At 34.6% G+C, this 20,048-nt stretch overlaps 1 protein-coding gene across 1 annotated transcript in view; it reads right to left on the reverse strand.

The window, feature by feature from the left end:
- The window catches only part of LOC111687299 (NADH dehydrogenase [ubiquinone] 1 beta subcomplex subunit 2, mitochondrial-like), a 65,575-nt gene extending 46,741 nt beyond the window's left edge, over positions 1–18,834 (reverse strand). The window contains exon 1 of the mRNA XM_046948986.1: positions 18,654–18,834. Within this exon, the coding sequence (XP_046804942.1) occupies positions 18,654–18,751 (98 nt within the window). The 5' untranslated portion in view covers positions 18,752–18,834. The remainder of the gene's footprint in view (positions 1–18,653) is intronic.
- Positions 18,835–20,048: the final 1,214 nt, after the last annotated feature.

Consider the following 20,048-nt stretch of genomic DNA (forward strand, 5'->3'; position numbering starts at 1 on the left):
AGAAAATTAAAATATAAGATATGCTTTAAAAAAAATACAATAAACAAATTGTTTTATTTTGCTAAAAACAATTGTTCACATAAAGTTTTTTTTTTAAATTTATAAAATTTTACATAGGCAAATTACTTTATTGATTCACTGTACATAAAATTTTTTTCCCTTTGAAACACTTAAGCAAAAAGTGTCCGTCCTTTTCTAATATATGCGATTTTTTGAAATTTGTTGAAAGCCGGTTGTAAAAAAAAGTGATTCACATACATACATGTAAATGGTACATATATGTACATATTTTTATATTCAAAAATAACGAAACAAGAAATAAGAAAATTTTTAAATAATCAAATTAAACTCAAACTAATAGTGGTAATTTTGTATCAAGTGTGTAAAAGTTACGTTGTTTTTTAGGTCTAGTTAAATAATAATTTATTTTAGGGATGACTGGAAGAAATGACTTCAGATTCCAATCTGATTGGCTAAATAAATCTGAAATGATTGTCATATGCTTTAGGTATTCTAGTTTCTTTTAATGTCCTATTTCAATCAGAAAAGCCAATTTTATATAAAATGAAAAGTGAAATTTTTAATATATTTCAAATATATTCTTCAAATTACATAAAAATAGATGTTTTGAAGTCAAAAAGCGTATGGCAAATTAAAACCTATTTTCAAACATAAATGAAAATATCTAAAAAATGTGATTCTAATATATAGGAGTAATAAAAATATTAAATATTAAAAAATAATATTATAGCAATATTAAAAAAAATGAACAAAAAACCTAAAAAAGCAAAATACTTTATTGACCCATTCCCCGACAGCCGGTTCTACGTACCGGAATGACCCGAAATTTTTCGGCCAAGGGCTGTCAACCTCAGCAACAACTACACATTTTTACCAACGGAGCAACATCTTCCGGCATTGCTGCTCCGTATCCTATTGGTCCGTGCCGGAATCGAACTAAATCCCGGACCATGGTTCTGTACAGTTTGCCAGAACTGGTTGCACCATATGTCCACCCAATTAAGGTGCAACACTTGTTTGGGCTGGTGTCACCTCAGAAACTGCTCTGGACTAAATCATCATCGGGAGTGGTCGGAGACTTTTGTCGTCCCATGCTGCCAACAACAGCGACGAAATTCATTGGCAGCATCGACATCGTCATCGTCGTCATCTTACGCCACACCTCTACCCTCCCCATCGCAATCACAACAACCGCAGCAAAGACAACATCTTCAGCAGCAACAACAACCCTCGCCGCTGACTCCATCGATTGCGGTCCAGAGACCTGGGGTGATATCCATATTGCAGTTTAACTGCAATGGCCTCCAGAGTAAATTACCCGAGATAACCAGATTTATGCAGCTAAACAACATCGTGGTCGCTACGGTCCATGAGACAAAACTGACGAGTAATTCCAGTCTGCACAGTTGTAACGGTTACAACGTTCTCCGAAAAGACCGCACCAGAAGCAACGGTGGGGGCATTGCATTTATAATTCATAACACAGTGCAGTATAGACCTCTTTCCCTTGATCTCAACGCTAGGGACCAATACCTTGAAGTCCAAGGTATTGCAGTCAGATCGGGGGAAACCGACCTAGAGTTCTATGTCTACATTCCGCCAGTAGCCAGTTGTCCATCAGGCTACCGTCCCGACATTAGGACATTATTAGACGGCGATATGCGTCTAGTCCTTGGGGACTTTAACGCGCATCCAAATTGATGAATCCACCTTCTGCACAATAAATTATGATGCCCCACACGGATTATGGGTAACTGCGCCAGCTCTCCAGACATCACAATAGCGAGCTCTGGTCTGATAAACTACGCAACGTGGAGAGCAGTAGTTTCTCTAGCCTCAGACCACTTACCCATAATCATTTGTCTGGATCGACCCAATGACTTTATCGTCTCTGAACGCCGTCTCTACATAAACCAAAAGAAAGCAGACATCACAATAGCGAGCTCTGGTCTGATAAACTACGCAACGTGGAGAGCAGTTGTTTCTCTAGCCTCAGACTACTTACCCATAATCATTTGTCTGGATCGACCCAATGACTTTATCGTCTCTGAACGCCGTCTCTACATAAACCAAAAGAAAGCAGACTGGCCCGGCTTCAGAGAATTCACTGATCGCATCTTCAATGATCTTCCAGCTCCTAGCAACGTACACCAAGCAGAGAGCAAGTTCCGCGAAACCATCATCGCAGCAGTAGCCCGCTTTATTCCTGCTGGTCGACTATCCTTAGTGCGACCGCACTTCCCAGCAGAGGCAGCGAGACTAGCAGATGAGCGCGATGACCTCCGAATTATCAACCCCGACGACCCACGTATTGTCCAGCTGAATCATGATATCAGCAGGTTGGTAAATGAGGACAAGCGGAATAAATGGTTAGATCATTTGAAGAACTGCAACTTGAGCTCAGGTGTTAGTAAGTTGTGGTCTACGGTTCGGTCTCTCTCCAACCCGACGAAGACGGATGACAGGGTCGCGATTAAGTTTGCAGATACCACAATTTCCGACCCTGAACGGTGCTCGCGTGCGTTTTGCTGACTTTTTATTGAGCACCCAGAGAGAGATAAGGCGAAACGAAGTGTTGTTCGCAAACTTCACAACCTTCCAGTCTCGAACATTCCACAACCTTTCACCCCGTCTGAAGTGGCAGTGGCCATCAACGCAGCCAAACCATCTAAGGCGATTGGCCCCGACGGCATATCCATGCTGATGCTGAAACACCTTGGCGAATGGGGAGTCGAGTACTTGACAATGGTTTTTAACCTGTCAATGAGCAGCCTGATAATACCCGATGCCTGGAAAAAGGGTAGAGTCATCCCGATACTGAAACCAGGGAAGAACGCGACAGAGGGTCAATCCTACAGGCCGATTTCTCTCATGTCACCAGTCGCGAAGACTCTTGAGGCGCTCCTCCTCCCCCTGCTGTCCTGCCATCTTACAGCAGCTCGCCACCAGCATGGATTCCGTAAGATGCACAGCACCACCTCAGCATTAACCGCCATAACCACTCAGATCTCACAAGGCTTAAACCAGCAGAGGCCTTGTGAAAGGACAATCCTAGTGGCGCTAGATTTATCGAAAGCCTTCGATACAGTCAGCCATGCAACACTCTTCCAGGACATCCTGCAGTCCACCATGCCCAACAACTTGAAGAGATGGATTGTAAATTATCTGAGTGGCCGTCAGTCGTTCGTTGAGTTTAGAGACAAACGTTCCAAAACCCGTAGAGTTAAACAGGGAGTACCACAGGGCGGTGTCTTATCCCCCTATTGTTTAATTTCTACCTCTCTAAACTCCCCACACCTCCACAAGGTGTGGAAGTGATATCATATGCGGACGACTGTACCATTATGGCGACGGGCCAAAACGTTGATGAGCTATGCGATCGAGTGAATGGTTATCTCGGAGAAATACACAACTTCTTCACTGGACGTAACCTGAAACTATCACCAGAGATTATAGCAATTTGTTATCCATTAATTGTTTAAAAATGATTTGCTAATATATATACATATATTTGATTTTATAGTTTATAAACACCAAATATGTATGGTTATTTAGTTCCGCAATATTATATAAAAACAATTATTCGTTAGGCAGGATCGCCAATAGATGTAGGAACAATTAAATTTTTTATATTTTAATATTAATGTTAATTGTTTAAGAATTTTATTTATAATGAAAAAATTAAATATTTTTAAATCAAACAATAACAGGAAAAGTTTTTTGTATAATAATAAAATTGTAAAACTAAAGTGTTTTAAGAACGAGTTAAGTTCCTACACATGCTGTCGCCATTCATTATCAAGTTGTTGTAAATCTGTGTCGAATGACTTAAATCTTTTTTAAAATAGGGATAATGTCTTTGGTTCAAAAGACTGAGCAACTTTTGGATTAACAATATATTTGAAATATATTAAAAACTTCACTTTTCATTTTATATAAAATTGGCTTTTCTGATTGAAAAAGGACATTAAAAGAAAATAGAATACCTAAAGCATATGACAATCATTTCAGATTTATTTAGCCAATCAGATTGGAATCTGAAGTCATTTCTTCCAGTCATCCCTAAAATAAATTATTATTTAACTAGACCTAAAAAACAACGTAACTTTTACACACTTGATACAAAATTACCACTATTAGTTTGAGTTTAATTTGATTATTTAAAAATTTTCTTATTTCTTGTTTCGTTATTTTTGAATATAAAAATATGTACATATATGTACCATTTACATGTATGTATGTGAATCACTTTTTTTAACAACCGGCTTTCAACAAATTTCAATAATATAAAAATATGTACATATATGTACCATTTACATGTATGTATGTGAATCACTTTTTTAACAACCGGCTTTCAACAAATTTCAAAAAATCGCATATATTTGAAAAGGGCGATCAATTTTTGCTTAAGTGTTTCAAAGGGAAAATAAATTTCTATGTACAGTGAATTAATTAAGTAATTTGCCTATGTCCTGTCCACAAGATGGGCATATATTGGGGACGGCACGGCCTATGCGGGACCAGTAGGCGTTGAGCCTGTTGCTCCTTCCCGATCGCAGTTCTTCTCTATTTCTGCTATGGGCGACCTCCAAGAACGACATTCATGCGGTAACCTGAAACCGCGGTATTGATGGCGTCTCTATGGATGTCGTTCAAAGCTGCTGTATACGAAGTCCGATTTAAGGGATCCTGAACATAACTTCGTATGCTCTCTTCGTATACACGAAGTTCCTTCCTGACATGCCTCGGGGGAGCATCCAACAGCCCGTTACAGTCCTTAGGGTGGCATTTTGGCAGCTTTGAATATTTCTCCACAGGGTATCACTCAGCGATGGAGACCACACTGGAGCAGCATAATTGACCACTGACCGGCCAATAGTTTTATAGGTAGCCAACAAGGTTTCTTTGTCCATTCCCCAGGTGCTGCCGGCTAGCGCTTTGAGGACCTTGTTTCTACTTCGCAATTTGTGCGAATTTGTGAACAGGCTGTCAAAGGTGACCCCAAAATCTTTGGATGGTTCACAGTCCGAATTTGGTTTCCATCGACTACGACGCCTAAGTTCAAGTTTACCTCCTTCGTCCAGGTGGTGAAAAGTGTAGCTGAAGATTTCGCTGGTGATAGTTTCAGGTTACGTCCAGTGAAGAAGTTGTGTATTTCTCCGAGATAACCATTCACTCGATCGCATAGCTCATCAACGTTTTGGCCCGTCGCCATAATGGTACAGTCGTCCGCATATGATATCACTTCCACACCTTGTGGAGGTGTGGGGAGTTTAGAGAGGTAGAAATTAAACAATAGGGGGGATAAGACACCGCCCTGTGGTACTCCCTGTTTAACTCTACGGGTTTTGGAACATTTGTCTTTAAACTCAACGAACGACTGACGGCCACTCATATAATTTACAATCCATCTCTTCAAGTTGTTGGGCATGGTGGACTGCAGGATGTCCTGGAAGAGTGTGGCATGGCTGACTGTATCGAAGGCTTTCGATAAATCTAGCGCCACTAGGATTGTCCTTTCACAAGGCCTCTGCTGGTTTAAGCCTTGTGAGATCTGAGTGGTTATGGCAGTTAATGCTGAGGTGGTGCTGTGCATCTTACGGAATCCATGCTGGTGGCGAGCTGCTGTAAGATGGGAGGACAGCAGGGGGAGGAGAGCGCCTCAAGAGTCTTCGCGACTGGTGACAGGAGGGAAATCGGCCTGTAGGATTGACCCTCTGTAGCGTTCTTCCCTGGTTTCAGTATCGGAATGACTGTACCCTTTTTCCAGGCATCGGGTATTATCAGGCTGCTCATTGACAGGTTAAAAACCATTGTCAAGTACTCGACTCCCCGTTCGCCAAGGTGTTTCAGCATCAGATATGCCGTCGGGGCCAATCGCCTTAGATGGTTTGGCTGCGTTGATGGCCACTGCCACTTCAGACGGGGTGAAAGGTTGTGGAATGTTCGAGACTGGAAGGTTGTGAAGTTTGCGAACAACACTTCGTTTCGCCTTATCTCTCTCTGGGTGCACAATAAAATGTCGGCAAAATGCACGCGAGCACCGTTCAGGGTCGGAAATTGTGGTATCTGCAAACTTAATCGCGACCCTGTCATCCTTCTTCGTCGGGTTGGAGAGAGACCGAACCGTAGACCACAACTTACTAACACCTGAGCTCAAGTTGCAGTTCTTCAAATGATCTAACCATTTATTCCGCTTGTCCTCATTTACCAACCTGCTGATATCAGTACGTGGACAATACGTGGGTCGTCGGGGTTGATAATTCGGAGGTCATCGCGCTCATCTGCTAGTCTCGCTGCCTCTGCTGGGAAGTGCGGTCGTACTAAGGATAGTCGACCAGCAGGAATAAAGCGGGCTACTGCTGCGATGATGGTTTCGCGGAACTTGCTCTCTGCTTGGTGTACGTTGCTAGGAGCTGGAAGATCATTGAAGATGCGATCAGTGAATTCTCTGAAGCCGGGCCAGTCTGCTTTCTTTTGGTTTATGTAGAGACGGCGTTCAGAGACGATAAAGTCATTGGGTCGATCCAGACAAATGATTATGGGTAAGTGGTCTGAGGCTAGAGAAACTACTGCTCTCCACGTTGCGTAGTTTATCAGACCAGAGCTCGCTATTGTGATGTCTGGAGAGCTGGCGCAGTTACCCATAATCCGTGTGGGGGCATCATCATTTATTGTGCAGAAGGTGGATTCATCAATTTGATCCGCCAGTGACGCGCCTCTCTGGTCTTCCCCTAGACTAGAGTGCCAGAGCTGATGATGCGCGTTAAAGTCCCCAATGACTAGACGCATATCGCCGTCTAATAATGTCCTAATGTCGGGACGGTAGCCTGATGGACAACTGGCTACTGGCGGAATGTAGACATTATAGAGCTCTAGGTCAGTTTCCCCCGATCTGTGGCGTAAGATGACGACGATGACGATGTCGATGCTGCCAATGAATTTCGTCGCTGTTGTTGGCAGCATGGGGCGACAAAAGTCTCCGACCACTCCCGATGATGATTTAGTCCAGAGCAGTTTCTGAGGTGACACCAGCCCAAACAAGTGTTGCACCTTAATTGGGTGGACATATGGTGCAACCGGTTCTGGCAAACTGTACAGAACCATGGTCCGGGATTTAATTCGATTCCGGCACGGACCAATAGGATACGGAGCAGCAATGCCGGAAGATGCTGCTCCGTTGGTAAAAATGTGTAGTTGTTGCTGAGGTTGACAGCCCTTGGCCGAAAAATTTCGGTTCATTCCGGTACGTAGAACCGGCTGTCGGGGAATGAACAGTCTAAGTCCTTTCCTTCGGTCTCTATCATCCTTTCAACAAACAGACGGACATGGCTAGATCGTATTTGAAATCAAAAAAGATTCAGATATAATATACTTTTGTGTATCTATGACCTATATTTCGATGTGTTACAAACGGAATGACAAAAAGAATCCCAATCTTTTTGGTGGTGTGTTTTTTTAAAATCAAAATGTGTTTCATTCAAAAACTGATAAAAAGTGGCTAGAAGCGCAAATTTAGTTCATTTTAACAGGGGTAACAGCCAAGGCACGTGAAAAAGGGTCAAATTGCGACTTTAGTCACGCGACGGTAACGCTGACCTATATATTTCGAAAATGAATTTCATGTGTATAAAATGATATTTTTGTGAATCTTCATGATTTTGAGATAATTTTAAAAGCTTTAAAATTTATTCGAAATTAGAAAATGTAAGAAATTGGCCTCGAAAAGAACTAAAATTATATTTTTGTGAATATCCCCAATTTTGAGATTTATTTAACAGCTTCAAAAATTTTTCGAACATTACTTCGAATTTTCGAACTTAATTTTAAATATTCCAACATACCATTGTAGTGTCATCGAGTGTACTCCAAACTGACAAATTTCAGACAATTTGAGCCACCAGTACTGGTTTTAATGGTTTTAAAATTTTTTCGAACCTAAGTTGGAATTTTCGAAAATTTTGTTTTTAGTTTTTATGACCCAGAGATTATTTTAAGAGCATAAAAAATTATTCGAACATAACTTCGAATTTTCGAATATAATTTCGAATATTGTCATTAGCTGTAATCACAACTGCCAAATTTCAGAAAATTCGGGCTACCGCACAGTTCGGACGACGAATTTCGTCATACGCATTGATTGTGCATATTTTCATATAATTTAGTGTGTTCTATATCTGACGACGAAAATTCGTTTCGAAAAATTCGTCGTTCGACCCAATTGTGCGTATAGCATAACTTGTGAAGAACACCCTTCCCTCTAATTAAAATTAATAAAATTTTATTCTTTTAGGTTGTTATTAATAAGGTTTGTAGCAAAATCTGTAAGCCGTTTGAAAAATACAACCATGGCATTTAATGCAAAATGGTAAAGCATTGGAATATATGCATAAATAAATTAAAACTTCATAATTTTAATTCTACTACACATAAATGCATATTTTTTTTAGTTATAGATTGTAGAATTCTTTATTTTTCTCAAAAAGAACCTATTATAATTTGATGATTTGCATGTTAAATAAAAGGTATTTATTTAGGTCTACTTTCCTATGATGAATTGAGTTTGTAAGTTTTTTTTTGCTTCATCGTATTTTATTGGTATTTAAAAAATTTGGCATTGGAAAAAATAATAGAAACGATTCACAGTATTACAATGAAATTCTTTATATAAAAGTATACTTTTTACTTTAATTTTTATGTTAACATTTGTTTTTTTTTGAAGCTTGATTGATCATATGGGTCCTGAAAGCTGAATCAGAGGCCCGACTTTCAAGTTTACTTAAATACAAATTTCAGATATTAAAAGAAATGTCTTCTAATGTTTAAATTATCTAAAAAATTAGTTTTTGAGAAGATTTTGAGAAAAAAAGTTGTGAACCCCCTTATAAATTAGGACAATCCACCAATTTGGGCCAAATTTCGAGCAATATTTCGCTAATTTGCAATTCGATCTGTTCTTGGTGGTTAAAAAGGGTCTTAAATATCAAAGTATATAGATGGACTTGTGAAATAATACCAACAAAATTTAAAATTCAGTTTGAATTGTAGTTAGTTTACTGTAACGTAAGTTCAGATGAAATGCACCTTATCATATTAAAACAACAGAAAGAATATTCTTTGTAATTTTTTTCATAAAATAAAAGTATTAACGGTAATTAAATAAAATCAATAAGCGGATTCAAAACTTTTTCGGCTCGAAATCTTTTCAAATAATTTAGTAATGCAATTTCAATTAGTAAGCAATTTCTTTCACTTTTCTAACTTTTTATAAAAGAAAATTTGAAAGTCGTGGCTCCAATTCAGCCGTCAGAGATCATATGGTCAACCAAGAGTTGAAAAAAACACACCTTAACATAAAGAACCGAGGAAGCAGTAAATTTTGATATTGGGAATACCATTTACAATTCAAATTTTTAAAAATAAATACATAACGCAGTTTAAGAAATCTCAGCTTATGTCCCCAGTGTAATACTGTGTACCGTTTCTATTTTCAATGCTACATTACAAACTCCAACACTTCTTTTTGACGCCCGCTGTATATTTATTACATCTTATGTATTGATGCTATTTAAAATTTTACATCAAACCCCATCCTTATTTTCCTAGACTAAGTAGCCATAATATTAACCAAGTCCACCCTGAAAATAATAAACAAATTTTTAACGATTATTTTTAACTCAAAATTTCAATTTATTTTTAGGCGATCAACAAATTTGGTCCGAAATGAATTTATATGATGATTCTTTTTTGGATAAAATAATTGATGACGATCAACGGCTGCCCCAAGAAGATGATCTCATTTCTGAAGTTTCTTATAAGAGTGTTAAAGACAGTGATCGAGAGTTTTTTGATAAATTAAATAATGAATTTAATAACAACTATTGGCCCGATAAAAATGAGTTTGAAGGACAATGTGATATACATTTGTATTTAGAAAAACCACATCTTGTTGATGATTTTACATTTTAAATTAGTAAATAGTTTGCATTTATATTCATATACATATGTAATTTAGTTTTTAAATTATTAAAAACCAAAATAGTAAACCATACAAAATGTACACTTATTAAATTAATATCTTTCTTTCTCTTTCTTTTTTTTTAATTTCAAAAGTTAAAAAGATCAAAAATATTTAAAAATGTTATATTTGAAGGAAATTGCATATATTTGTGAAAGTATTTCAAATTCAGATCATTAAATAAATACCGTACGATTTATATTAAAATAAGAAATAATAAGAAATTTCTTGTCAGTATTTTTTTTAAGTTGTTGGTTATAGTTTTTAACAAAATCGCGAATTAGTAAAACTTAAGAAAATAAGTTAATATATGAGTTCTACGAGCTTGATTTATAAGGGAATGTTATTAAAAACAATAAATTAAAAGAATTAAATATTTATAGAGTGATGCTTTTTGAACAAGTAGCCCAACAAGGCCTACAATTTTTTAAATTGTACAGCACGTAGACAAATTTCAAATAGTGATAATTTTGACGTATTTTAAGCATCATCCATGATGTGCCTTGGCAAAATGTGTTTAGATAAAAGTAACATTTCTGTAACTTATTCTATTCATTCATTCATTATATTTGTATAAGTCGTTGTTTGAAATATAAAACCGCAAAAAAAAAAAAAAAAAAAAAATTTAAAAGTTTTTAAAATTTTGGCATGCTCCTCCGATTTTATATTTCAAAATAACAAAAAATTCAATTAACGCAATAATTCAAATTATTTCCTATGTGAGTGCGAATGTGCCACACCAAAAACTGATATTTTAAAAAATTTACGTTCAAGTTTTCCAACTTTGGAAGCTGTCGTACCCATCTCCTGCTCACGACACATTAACAAGATATATATGCATGGTATGATGCATAATTACATCAGCTAAGCACTGTTTTTGTACTTTATTAAGGAGCGTCAGTGCCTGGTCAAAAAAACTGTAAAAAATTCAAAATTGGAAAAAAACCTGGTGACAAATTTCAACAGCCAAGTTCTAATTAAGTTAAGTGATGTCACGCGGATAAGCTTGTTAAAAATTTACATATATCCTAAGTGTCTTTAGTTAATATATACTGTCCAAAAATTTGAAGTTAAATTCTGGTAACACCATGTTGTGGTAGATGTAAAATTGATCCTCTCGTTTTTCCCGCAGTTACACCTAAAAAGTTTTTCATTCAAGATTTTTGAAACTAATTCTGCGACGTAGGCTGCAGGCAATTTTTCTTTTCAAGATGTCATTTCCACTATAATTATTAATTTTATTCACAATATTGTAATTTTGAATACATTTTTTAATAAAACAATGCAAAAAATTAAGTCTGGAGAATTTTTTTCAGAAGAACAATTACAAATTAATCAAAAATTAATTTATTGATTGTAAAATTAAAACAGTAGATGGAAAGAGAAATTTAAGAGCATTTTTGTTTTAATTTGAAAACGTGTGAGTGTGATTGGTAAAAAAATTAAACTTGAAAGATAAAACTTGATCATGTAACGTCCAAGTTACAAAATATAAACAAGTATGAGTGTATAGTCGGGCATGGCCGACCATATGACCCTACCCCACTCAGTATGTTAAAAATGTGGATTATTTTTTTAAATGCAGGCCTATTCTGAATAATAAAATTCTGTGGAGTTTGTTCCCTCTATTATACATTAAGTAGATAAAAGGGAATAAATTACCTGGCACATTTCATCAAATTAACATTTCATGAAAATTGCGACCTGAAGCGTGCGCTCAAGTTTTATATGAACTCAGACAGACGGACATGACTACTCGACTCCGAAAGTAATTCTAGGACCAATATTTTTGGGTGTTACAAACATCAGCACATACGCATTATACCCTCCCTCTTTTGTGGTGTAGGGTATAATAATTATCTTAAAAAATGTGCAAAATATTAAATAAAGCAACATGCCATTCGTAATCCATTGATTTCTGGCAACACTATGTTCTAAGAAGCGCTAAAATAATTGCTCTTGACTAAAATTTTTTTAAAGTAAGTGAAGATAAATATGCCGAGTTAAATATGTTTGGCGTATTTTCTTTCGTCAAAACATTTTTGCAAAAATATGTTTTCACGTAACGTCTTACACTTAAATATACGTTTCAAATATATGGGACATATTTACAAATATTTTTTAAATTGGGACATATAAAAATTACTGAAATTTGTGACAAGAAGCTCTAGTGGAAACATTTGATACTAAAACTGCTAAATCTGGACACGATATACATACTTTTTTAAGGAAATCGACCCCTTTATAAAAATTTTAGGTTATTTCCATCCTAAATTAATTCTGACTATTATTAAATATTTTTAAAAAATATTTAAATAATAAGAAAATTTAGTAAGTTTGGAGAAAATGTCTGGACGCAATATAGATAATTTTGAAGGAAATCGAACAAGCTATAAATTTTTTTGTTATTTTAATCCCAATTTAATTTTGACTTTTTTTAAAAAATTTTTACAAAATTTATAAATAATTAGTAATCAGTCATTGAGGGATTTTGGAAAATTTAGCCTGAGTGGAGAAGATGCCAGGATGCCTCAATAAAAATTTAAAGTTATTTTTATCCAAAATAAATTTTGACTATTTTTAAATTTATTTGAAAATTTATCCATAATTAGTAATGAGTCTTTTAGGGATTTTGGAAAATTTGGCCAAAGTGGAGAAGATGCCAGGATGCGATGTACATCATTTTATATTCTTTTCATCCCAAATTAATTTTGACTGTTTTTAAACATTTTTTCAAAACTTGTAAGTAATAAGTATTGTGTCTTGAAGGGATTTTGGAAATTTTGGCCAAAGTGGAGAAGATGCCAGGATGCGATATACATCATTTTGATGAGAATCGACCCCACAATAAAAATTTTGAGTTATTTTCATCCAAAATTAATTTTGACTATTTTCTAAAATTTTTTAAAAATTTGTAAATAATAAGTATTGAGTCTTGAAGAAATTTTGGAAAATTTGTCCAAGATGCCAGGATCCGATATGCATCATTTTGAAGGGAATCGACCTTGCAATAAGTATTGAGTCTTGAAGTGGAGAAGATGCCAGGATGCGATATACATAATTTTGAAGGGAAATTTTGAATGGGGGAAAATTAGGTGCAAAATATTAAAAAAAAATATTACATATTCTTAAAAATTTTGAAAAGTTTTTTTTACCGGTGTTGGCAAAATTGGTACAATTGTACTTTTTTGATACAATTCGATCTTCAAAAGTACAGTTATACACAAATGACCCATTTTGTAAAATTTCAAAATACATCCCCTTATTGAAATAATAATTTTAAAATTTTACTTTAAACAGAAAGTTCAGAGATCTACCAACTTCGGTTAAATTTTTACTAAAAGTCGAAAGAGGCTATTGGAATAGTATGTAACCAGAGAAGGATTATTTTTTATTCGAAAGCTTTTCTATTGTACTCTTTGGACTAGTATATGTACAATTTTATAGACTGGACAATAAACTAATCTAATGTCTATTCTATAGACTAGTCTCTTGTCTAGTTTATAGACTACTCTATCCTCTAGTCCATAGAGAGACAATAGACTGTCATTAGGGATGTCAATCGGGACCGATTTTTAAAAATCCCGGCATTTGGGATAACATTTTATATTTCATATTTCAATATGAATACATTGAGTATGTGTTTACTAATACAGAATGCTTTTTCAAAAATATTTTGGGAAATTTTTGGAAAACAAATTAATTCAAAGTACTAAAAATAATAAAATAGTTATTTAAATACAGTGCTTCCTAGATACACCACTCATGTGACCAACCGTCTTGAGCTGAACATCCTACCGCTAGGTTCACTAAAAATCACGTATAGCCATCGTAGTTCCAGCTTTTGCCAAGCTATCAGCAATATTATTTCCAGTTATATATCGTGTCATTTTAACCAAATAAATGAATTATCAACTCGCCATCTTATTAAAAGGTTGACTGTCAGTATAGATTCTGATATACCCATATCTGATAGTATCTATTTATTATTCTTTTTATACCCTACACCACTTTAGTGGGAGGGTAAAAGGTTGACTGCCAGTATAGATTCTGATATACCCATATCCAATAGTATCAATTTATTGTACTTTTTATACCCTACACCACTTTAGTGGGCTCCCTTACAAAGCCCCCCCTTAAAAAAGTCTTTAATGTCCAGACTAGTGCCATAGTAAAATTCAGCTTAAATACATTTTATATAACCGTAAATTCATCCTCCAAATTTTATGAGAATCGCCTCAAACAGGAGGCTTGAGGGAAGCCCCCATATAAAGCATATTTCTGAAAATTATTTTTTAACAATAAATTGCTTAAATGTATCGCAACCGAGTTACAAATCAAGTCAAATGCTTTATAATGAAAACTAAAACATAATTTCTTACTTGTTATTTTTAAATATCCGATAGTATCTATGGCTTTTTACTATTTTTGATATTTCAGCTTGTAAGTTAGTATAGTCATCTTAAGTCTAAAAAATTACTCAATAAATAATCTAATTTGATTTAAAAATAGGCCGAAATATTTCAAATTTTTGATCCTGCTTATTTTTTAATCAAAAACTATTAAAATTCTCTTATTTAATATTTTAAAATGTTTAAATTTAGCGGGAAAACACTTAAACTTCGTGATTTTAAAATCCCGAAAATCCCAGGGATTTCATTTTTAAAAATGCCTGTTTTCGGTACTTTCAAATCCCGGATTTTCGGGAATTCCCGTTTGGCATCACTACTGTATATTGATTAGTCTATTAACAAGTGTATTGAATGGCCTTATTTATTGACTAATCTATTGCGTAAAATTTTCTTGCATCACTAACACCCAAAGTAAATTAATAAAGTAGCATCACTTGAACAGCTGACTATTTTTTTAACTAGATAAATTAAATTAGTTGTCAAAGTTTGTTTTCAAAATTTTTAACATTGTTTATGTCGCCATTTTTAAATTGTGTTTTGCTATTTGTGAAAAGTTAAAAAGTGAATTAAAGGTGGTTTTAAAGCATTGGCGGCCAAACATGCCCTTGCGGGCAAAGTGTTATTCTCACTTATACACACGCAATACAAATATTCTCAGCAACAAAACAAACTATACATAAAACAAAAACAATTTAATTTAGTTGCTCTCTTTTTGAAATGGTACACAGAGAATATTTTCAAAAGCCATTACAAATTAATGTATGAATACTTTTTATAGAAAGATCTATATATGTATAATTATTTATTTTTATTTGTTCAAGCAATTAATAATTAAATTGTAACGATTAAACGATCGACTGTTAATCATTTGAGTACCTATTAGATACATTAAATACACAAACGAACTATATAAATATATGAATACATCTTTTCCTGTTATTGTTTGATTTAAAAATATTTAATTTTTTCATTATAAATAAAATTCTTAAACAATTAACATTAATATTAAAATATAAAAAATTTAATTGTTCCTACAGCATGCTCTATTAGACTTTGAAAAATTTTAACTTAATGCAAGTCTAGAACCAGAGAAGTATACTGGCCTAAAGTTTTAAAATAAAAAAATTCTTTAGAAGAATGTTTGTTTCCCAATCTACAAAAAGTAATTCAGTTTATTTGAATATTACCTTTTCAAATGCTTCTGCTGAAAGAATTTTTAGTAATTTGAAAAATTGCAAAACTGATTTAAGAAATAGAATGTCTTCTGAAACAATTGCATAAATTTTTTTACTAATGAAGGAATTTTAAGAAACGGTAAAGAAAACTATGAACCTAGTCAATCAATTATCAAAAAGAATTGGAAATAGTGATCGCTGTTATAACTATATATGTATATATAGAGATATTTTAATTATCTAATTTTATGTGTTGTTTATAAATGCATTAATTATAATTATTTAAATATTCGTATAGAAAAATATGAATATGATTTATTTTTATTTCATTGTTTTTTTATGTTTAAATAAAAATTAAAAAAGGACATGTGTAATTTTTTTTTAATGTGTAATTTAGGAGTCGATTAAGTGTATTTTCTAAATTTTTTGGTGGCAACACTGGTTTCCATACAAAATTCCTACAATAACCCATTAATATTTTTATTAAATATTTATAAATTGTGAAGTAGAAATTTGTAACCGCTTATGGCCTATAGGCTAGGTTATTGAATATTGTTAAATAAATAAATAAATAAAAACATTTGTTTGTCGCCATAAAACCTTTTTTTCCGCACACACATCCATATTTCACATACATACAGTGCCTCTCATAAGTATTCGAATTTATGTATAATGTGAAAAAAACAAATTTAATAACATATTCTGTATGCAAAATTAATAAATTAATTTGTTAAATTGTCTAGACAGTTCTTAGCTTTGATATCACGCTTTTTAAAACTTTAAAAATTCAGATTATACGAAACACAAAAATTAGAATCGAATGGTTTTTTTGCTAAAAATTGTTTTAAGAGGTAAATATCAACCAAATTGATATAATTTTTGACTATTTGGTCCACAATTTTGGGGCATTTGTACCATCTTTTTATGTAATATCATTAAAATTGCGATTTTTGGCCATATTTGTATTTTTTCTCCTTTTTCCCAGAGATAAAACCAAAATTTGTTATTGGGATTTAATATACCCTTTGGGGTGTCCAAAAATAATATTTTTTGTTACAAGAATCAGTATTTAAACCTTCCATATATATTATTGGAATCATTCGTCTATCGCTAATTCAATTTATTGGAACTCAAGTCCGTTTTTATAATATTAGTGTCAAAAATTTAAGGGGAATAAATTTGGGAAAAGGATATATTTTTAAACAGTTACTTTTGTTGAGTTTCATTGCGATACAAATGGTTACAAGTCAATTTTAAGACATTTTTTGGAGGGAGTTTTATATGGGGGTTAGTGTGGAATAAGGTCCGATCCTTACGAAAACCTGCAGTGTCATTTATACTTATATAAAACTTATTTGTGCAAATTTTTAGAGAGATAGTAGAATATTTGACGTAATTATGGCATAAAAAGTTCAAATCGGAAGGTACGGTTGTATGGGGGCTAGGTGAAATAATGGATAGATTTCAACCATTTTCAATAGGCTTCGTCCCTGTGCCAAAAGACATGCTTGGTCCAAATTTCATCAAATTATCTTTAAAATTGCGGCATTTACCTTGCGCACAAGGTTTACATGGACAGCCAGCCAGCCGGACAGGCGGACGGAGGGGCGGACATGTCTTAATCGACTCAAAAAATGATTCTGAATCGATTGGTATACTTAAAGGTGGGTATTGGACCAATATTTTTGTATGTTACAAACATCAGCACAACGTATAATATCCTCCCCACTATTGTGGTGTAGGGTATAAAAATCACAAAATCCTATCGAGCAGTTTTTAAGAAAAGTTACTCGATTTACTCGAAATGCATTTTTGGCAAATAGAGCGCTTAAATCCCCGGGCGACGATATGCTATGCAGATAATACTATTTTTTGCAACGTTAAAGTCTTCTTAAACTCTGCTTTATTTGCAAATTGTTTGGAAGATTCTAACTAGTAAACTGTTAACGGAACCTAAATATTGTTTTCACCAATTTACGTTTTGCAAATAAAAGACACTTCTTTTTTGATATTTATGATATGGGTCTCGAAAAATACATAATTTTATGCCCTAAGTTTGAGACCAATTTCCAAAAAATATTGTAGATATTTTATTTTTTACAAATTATATTGATTTTTATTGGAAGCATAACAGTTTAAATATTTTATACAAATTACATGTGAATTCTACTGATCGGTCCTCATTGTACCCTACACCACTATAGTGGGGAGGGTATTATGCGTTTGTGCTGAAGCTATGTCCGTCTGTCCATCTGTCTGTCTGTGTGTCCATGTAAAACTTGTGCGCACGCTATAGGTCGCAATTTTCAAGATAATTTGATGAAATTTGGCACATAATTTTTTTTTGGTTCAAGGACGATCGCTATTGAAAATGGTTGAAATCGGTCCATTATTTCTCCTAGCCCCCATACAACCGTACCCCCCGAATCGGTCCTTTAGGCTCATAAGTACGTTAAATGTTTTTTAATGTCAACGAAAATCAGCAAAAATTAGTTTTATAGAACAATAATTGACAATACCAATTTTTATTGTGATCGGGCCTTATTTGACCCTAGCCCCCACACAGACTCCCCTTCAGAAAATGACTTGATGGTCAAAATTAACTTATAATTACTTATAAAACGATTAAAATCTACATAAATGACTTTGTAGTAGACGTAAATTCATTTATGAGCCCTATGAGCCCTCTTGCAGAAAATCTCTCTTTTTTGTCAACAATAAGTAAAACTATTCCACAATAAAACAAATTAAATGCTTTATTTAAAAAAATCAAAATTTTAACATACTGACTGGTGTAGGGTATCATAAGGTCGGCAATGTCCGACTATAAATTCATACTTGTTTAATTTATACGTTTATTAAGTTAATTCAAAGGAAATTTCTGTGGAGGACAGGTGCAACCACGATTTAATCAAATCAAAACAAGCTATTAACTCAAAAGCACTTCTAATTATTTTGGCCAAGTTTTCAGCCAAGATGTGTCTGGTACGTCTACCAACATCTTATATAACGATATGTTTTACTTACACATGGCTATTTCTAAACTGCAAATCAATTTGTTTACCACATCTTGCAGAAATATTTCTTAAAATGGGTTTATAAAGTAATTGAATTCTTGAAATCATCTCGAATTTAAACTTCAATAGCTTTATTTTAATGAAAAATATGAAATAATTTCTACTATAGTGAAGTAAAGTTATTGGTTACTAAGGTAATCATACCAAGTAATTATACAATACCAAGGCGAATTCATAAAAGGTGGTAAATTAATAAAGTAGCGACATCTCTTGTTGTACAACAACATCTACAACAAACACATGTATTTTGTTTTTGGAATAATCCAAGAATGTGTCAAAATAAAATTTCCTTATAGAAGCCACCGCCAACGCAATCTCTCGATTTAGAGCCATCGGTGAAGACCTGATACGAACCGTCACGGAGGATAGATTCCATCTCATTTGGGTCGTGTTGAATCGACACTGGAAAATCAAAAGATGTTTTGGGGGTGCAGTAATCAATGTTTCCTGGAATTGCTCCTAGAAAGTTGATTATGGTAGAGTGGCCTAACTTAGTCACCGATTGTACTGAGTCTAATCGCTGAGTTGAGGGCAACCTCCTGAGCCATTAGATCAACAGGTAACCAACTTAGTCACCGATTGTACTGAGTCTAATCGCTGAGTTGAGGGCAACCTCCTGAGCCATTAGATCAACAAGTAACCAATTCATCATGACAAAGAGAGCCTTTGATGGAGTGGTACGAAGGGCACCTGTTATCATTAGCGCCGCTGCGCGAAGGATACCTTCAAATCTCTTTCGGTGGACGTCCAATAGTAGGGATTTCCACCAGTGTTCCATACATCAGTATGGGCTTGACTACCATGTCGAAGAGCCATTTGGTATTCTTGGGATTAATACCCCAGGATTTGCCTATTGCTCTCCTACATGAGTATAGGGCCGCAGCCGCTTTGTCCACTCTGGATTGAGTGTTCAGATGCCATGATAGTTTTGAATCCAGGATGACTCCTAGATATTTTGCACTATCAGATAACTTTAACTCGACCCCATTCAAACGAGGGAGAGTGAAAGTGGGTAACTTGTATTTCCAAGTTCCGTTTTAGCTGAATTTACGCTTAGTCCGCTGTTTGTACTCCAGGTACTAAGTGATCTAAGGGCAGTTTCCATTCTATGCGATATAGTGTCCAGGTATTTTCCAGATACTATGACAGACACGTCGTCCGCATACGCAATGACCCCAAAGCCCTTGGATCTAAGTTCCATGAGAAGGGGATTCAATGCAAGGTTCCATAGTAATGGAGACAGAACTCCACCTTGTGGAGTTCCGCGACTAGCCACTTTCGTGACATTTGCTGCTCCCATTTCCGAGACGATGACCCTTTTAGTCAGTAGTCTCTTTATGAAAGG

This window comes from Lucilia cuprina, chromosome 4, assembly GCF_022045245.1.
Source record: "Lucilia cuprina isolate Lc7/37 chromosome 4, ASM2204524v1, whole genome shotgun sequence".
Lineage (NCBI taxonomy): Eukaryota > Metazoa > Arthropoda > Insecta > Diptera > Calliphoridae > Lucilia > Lucilia cuprina.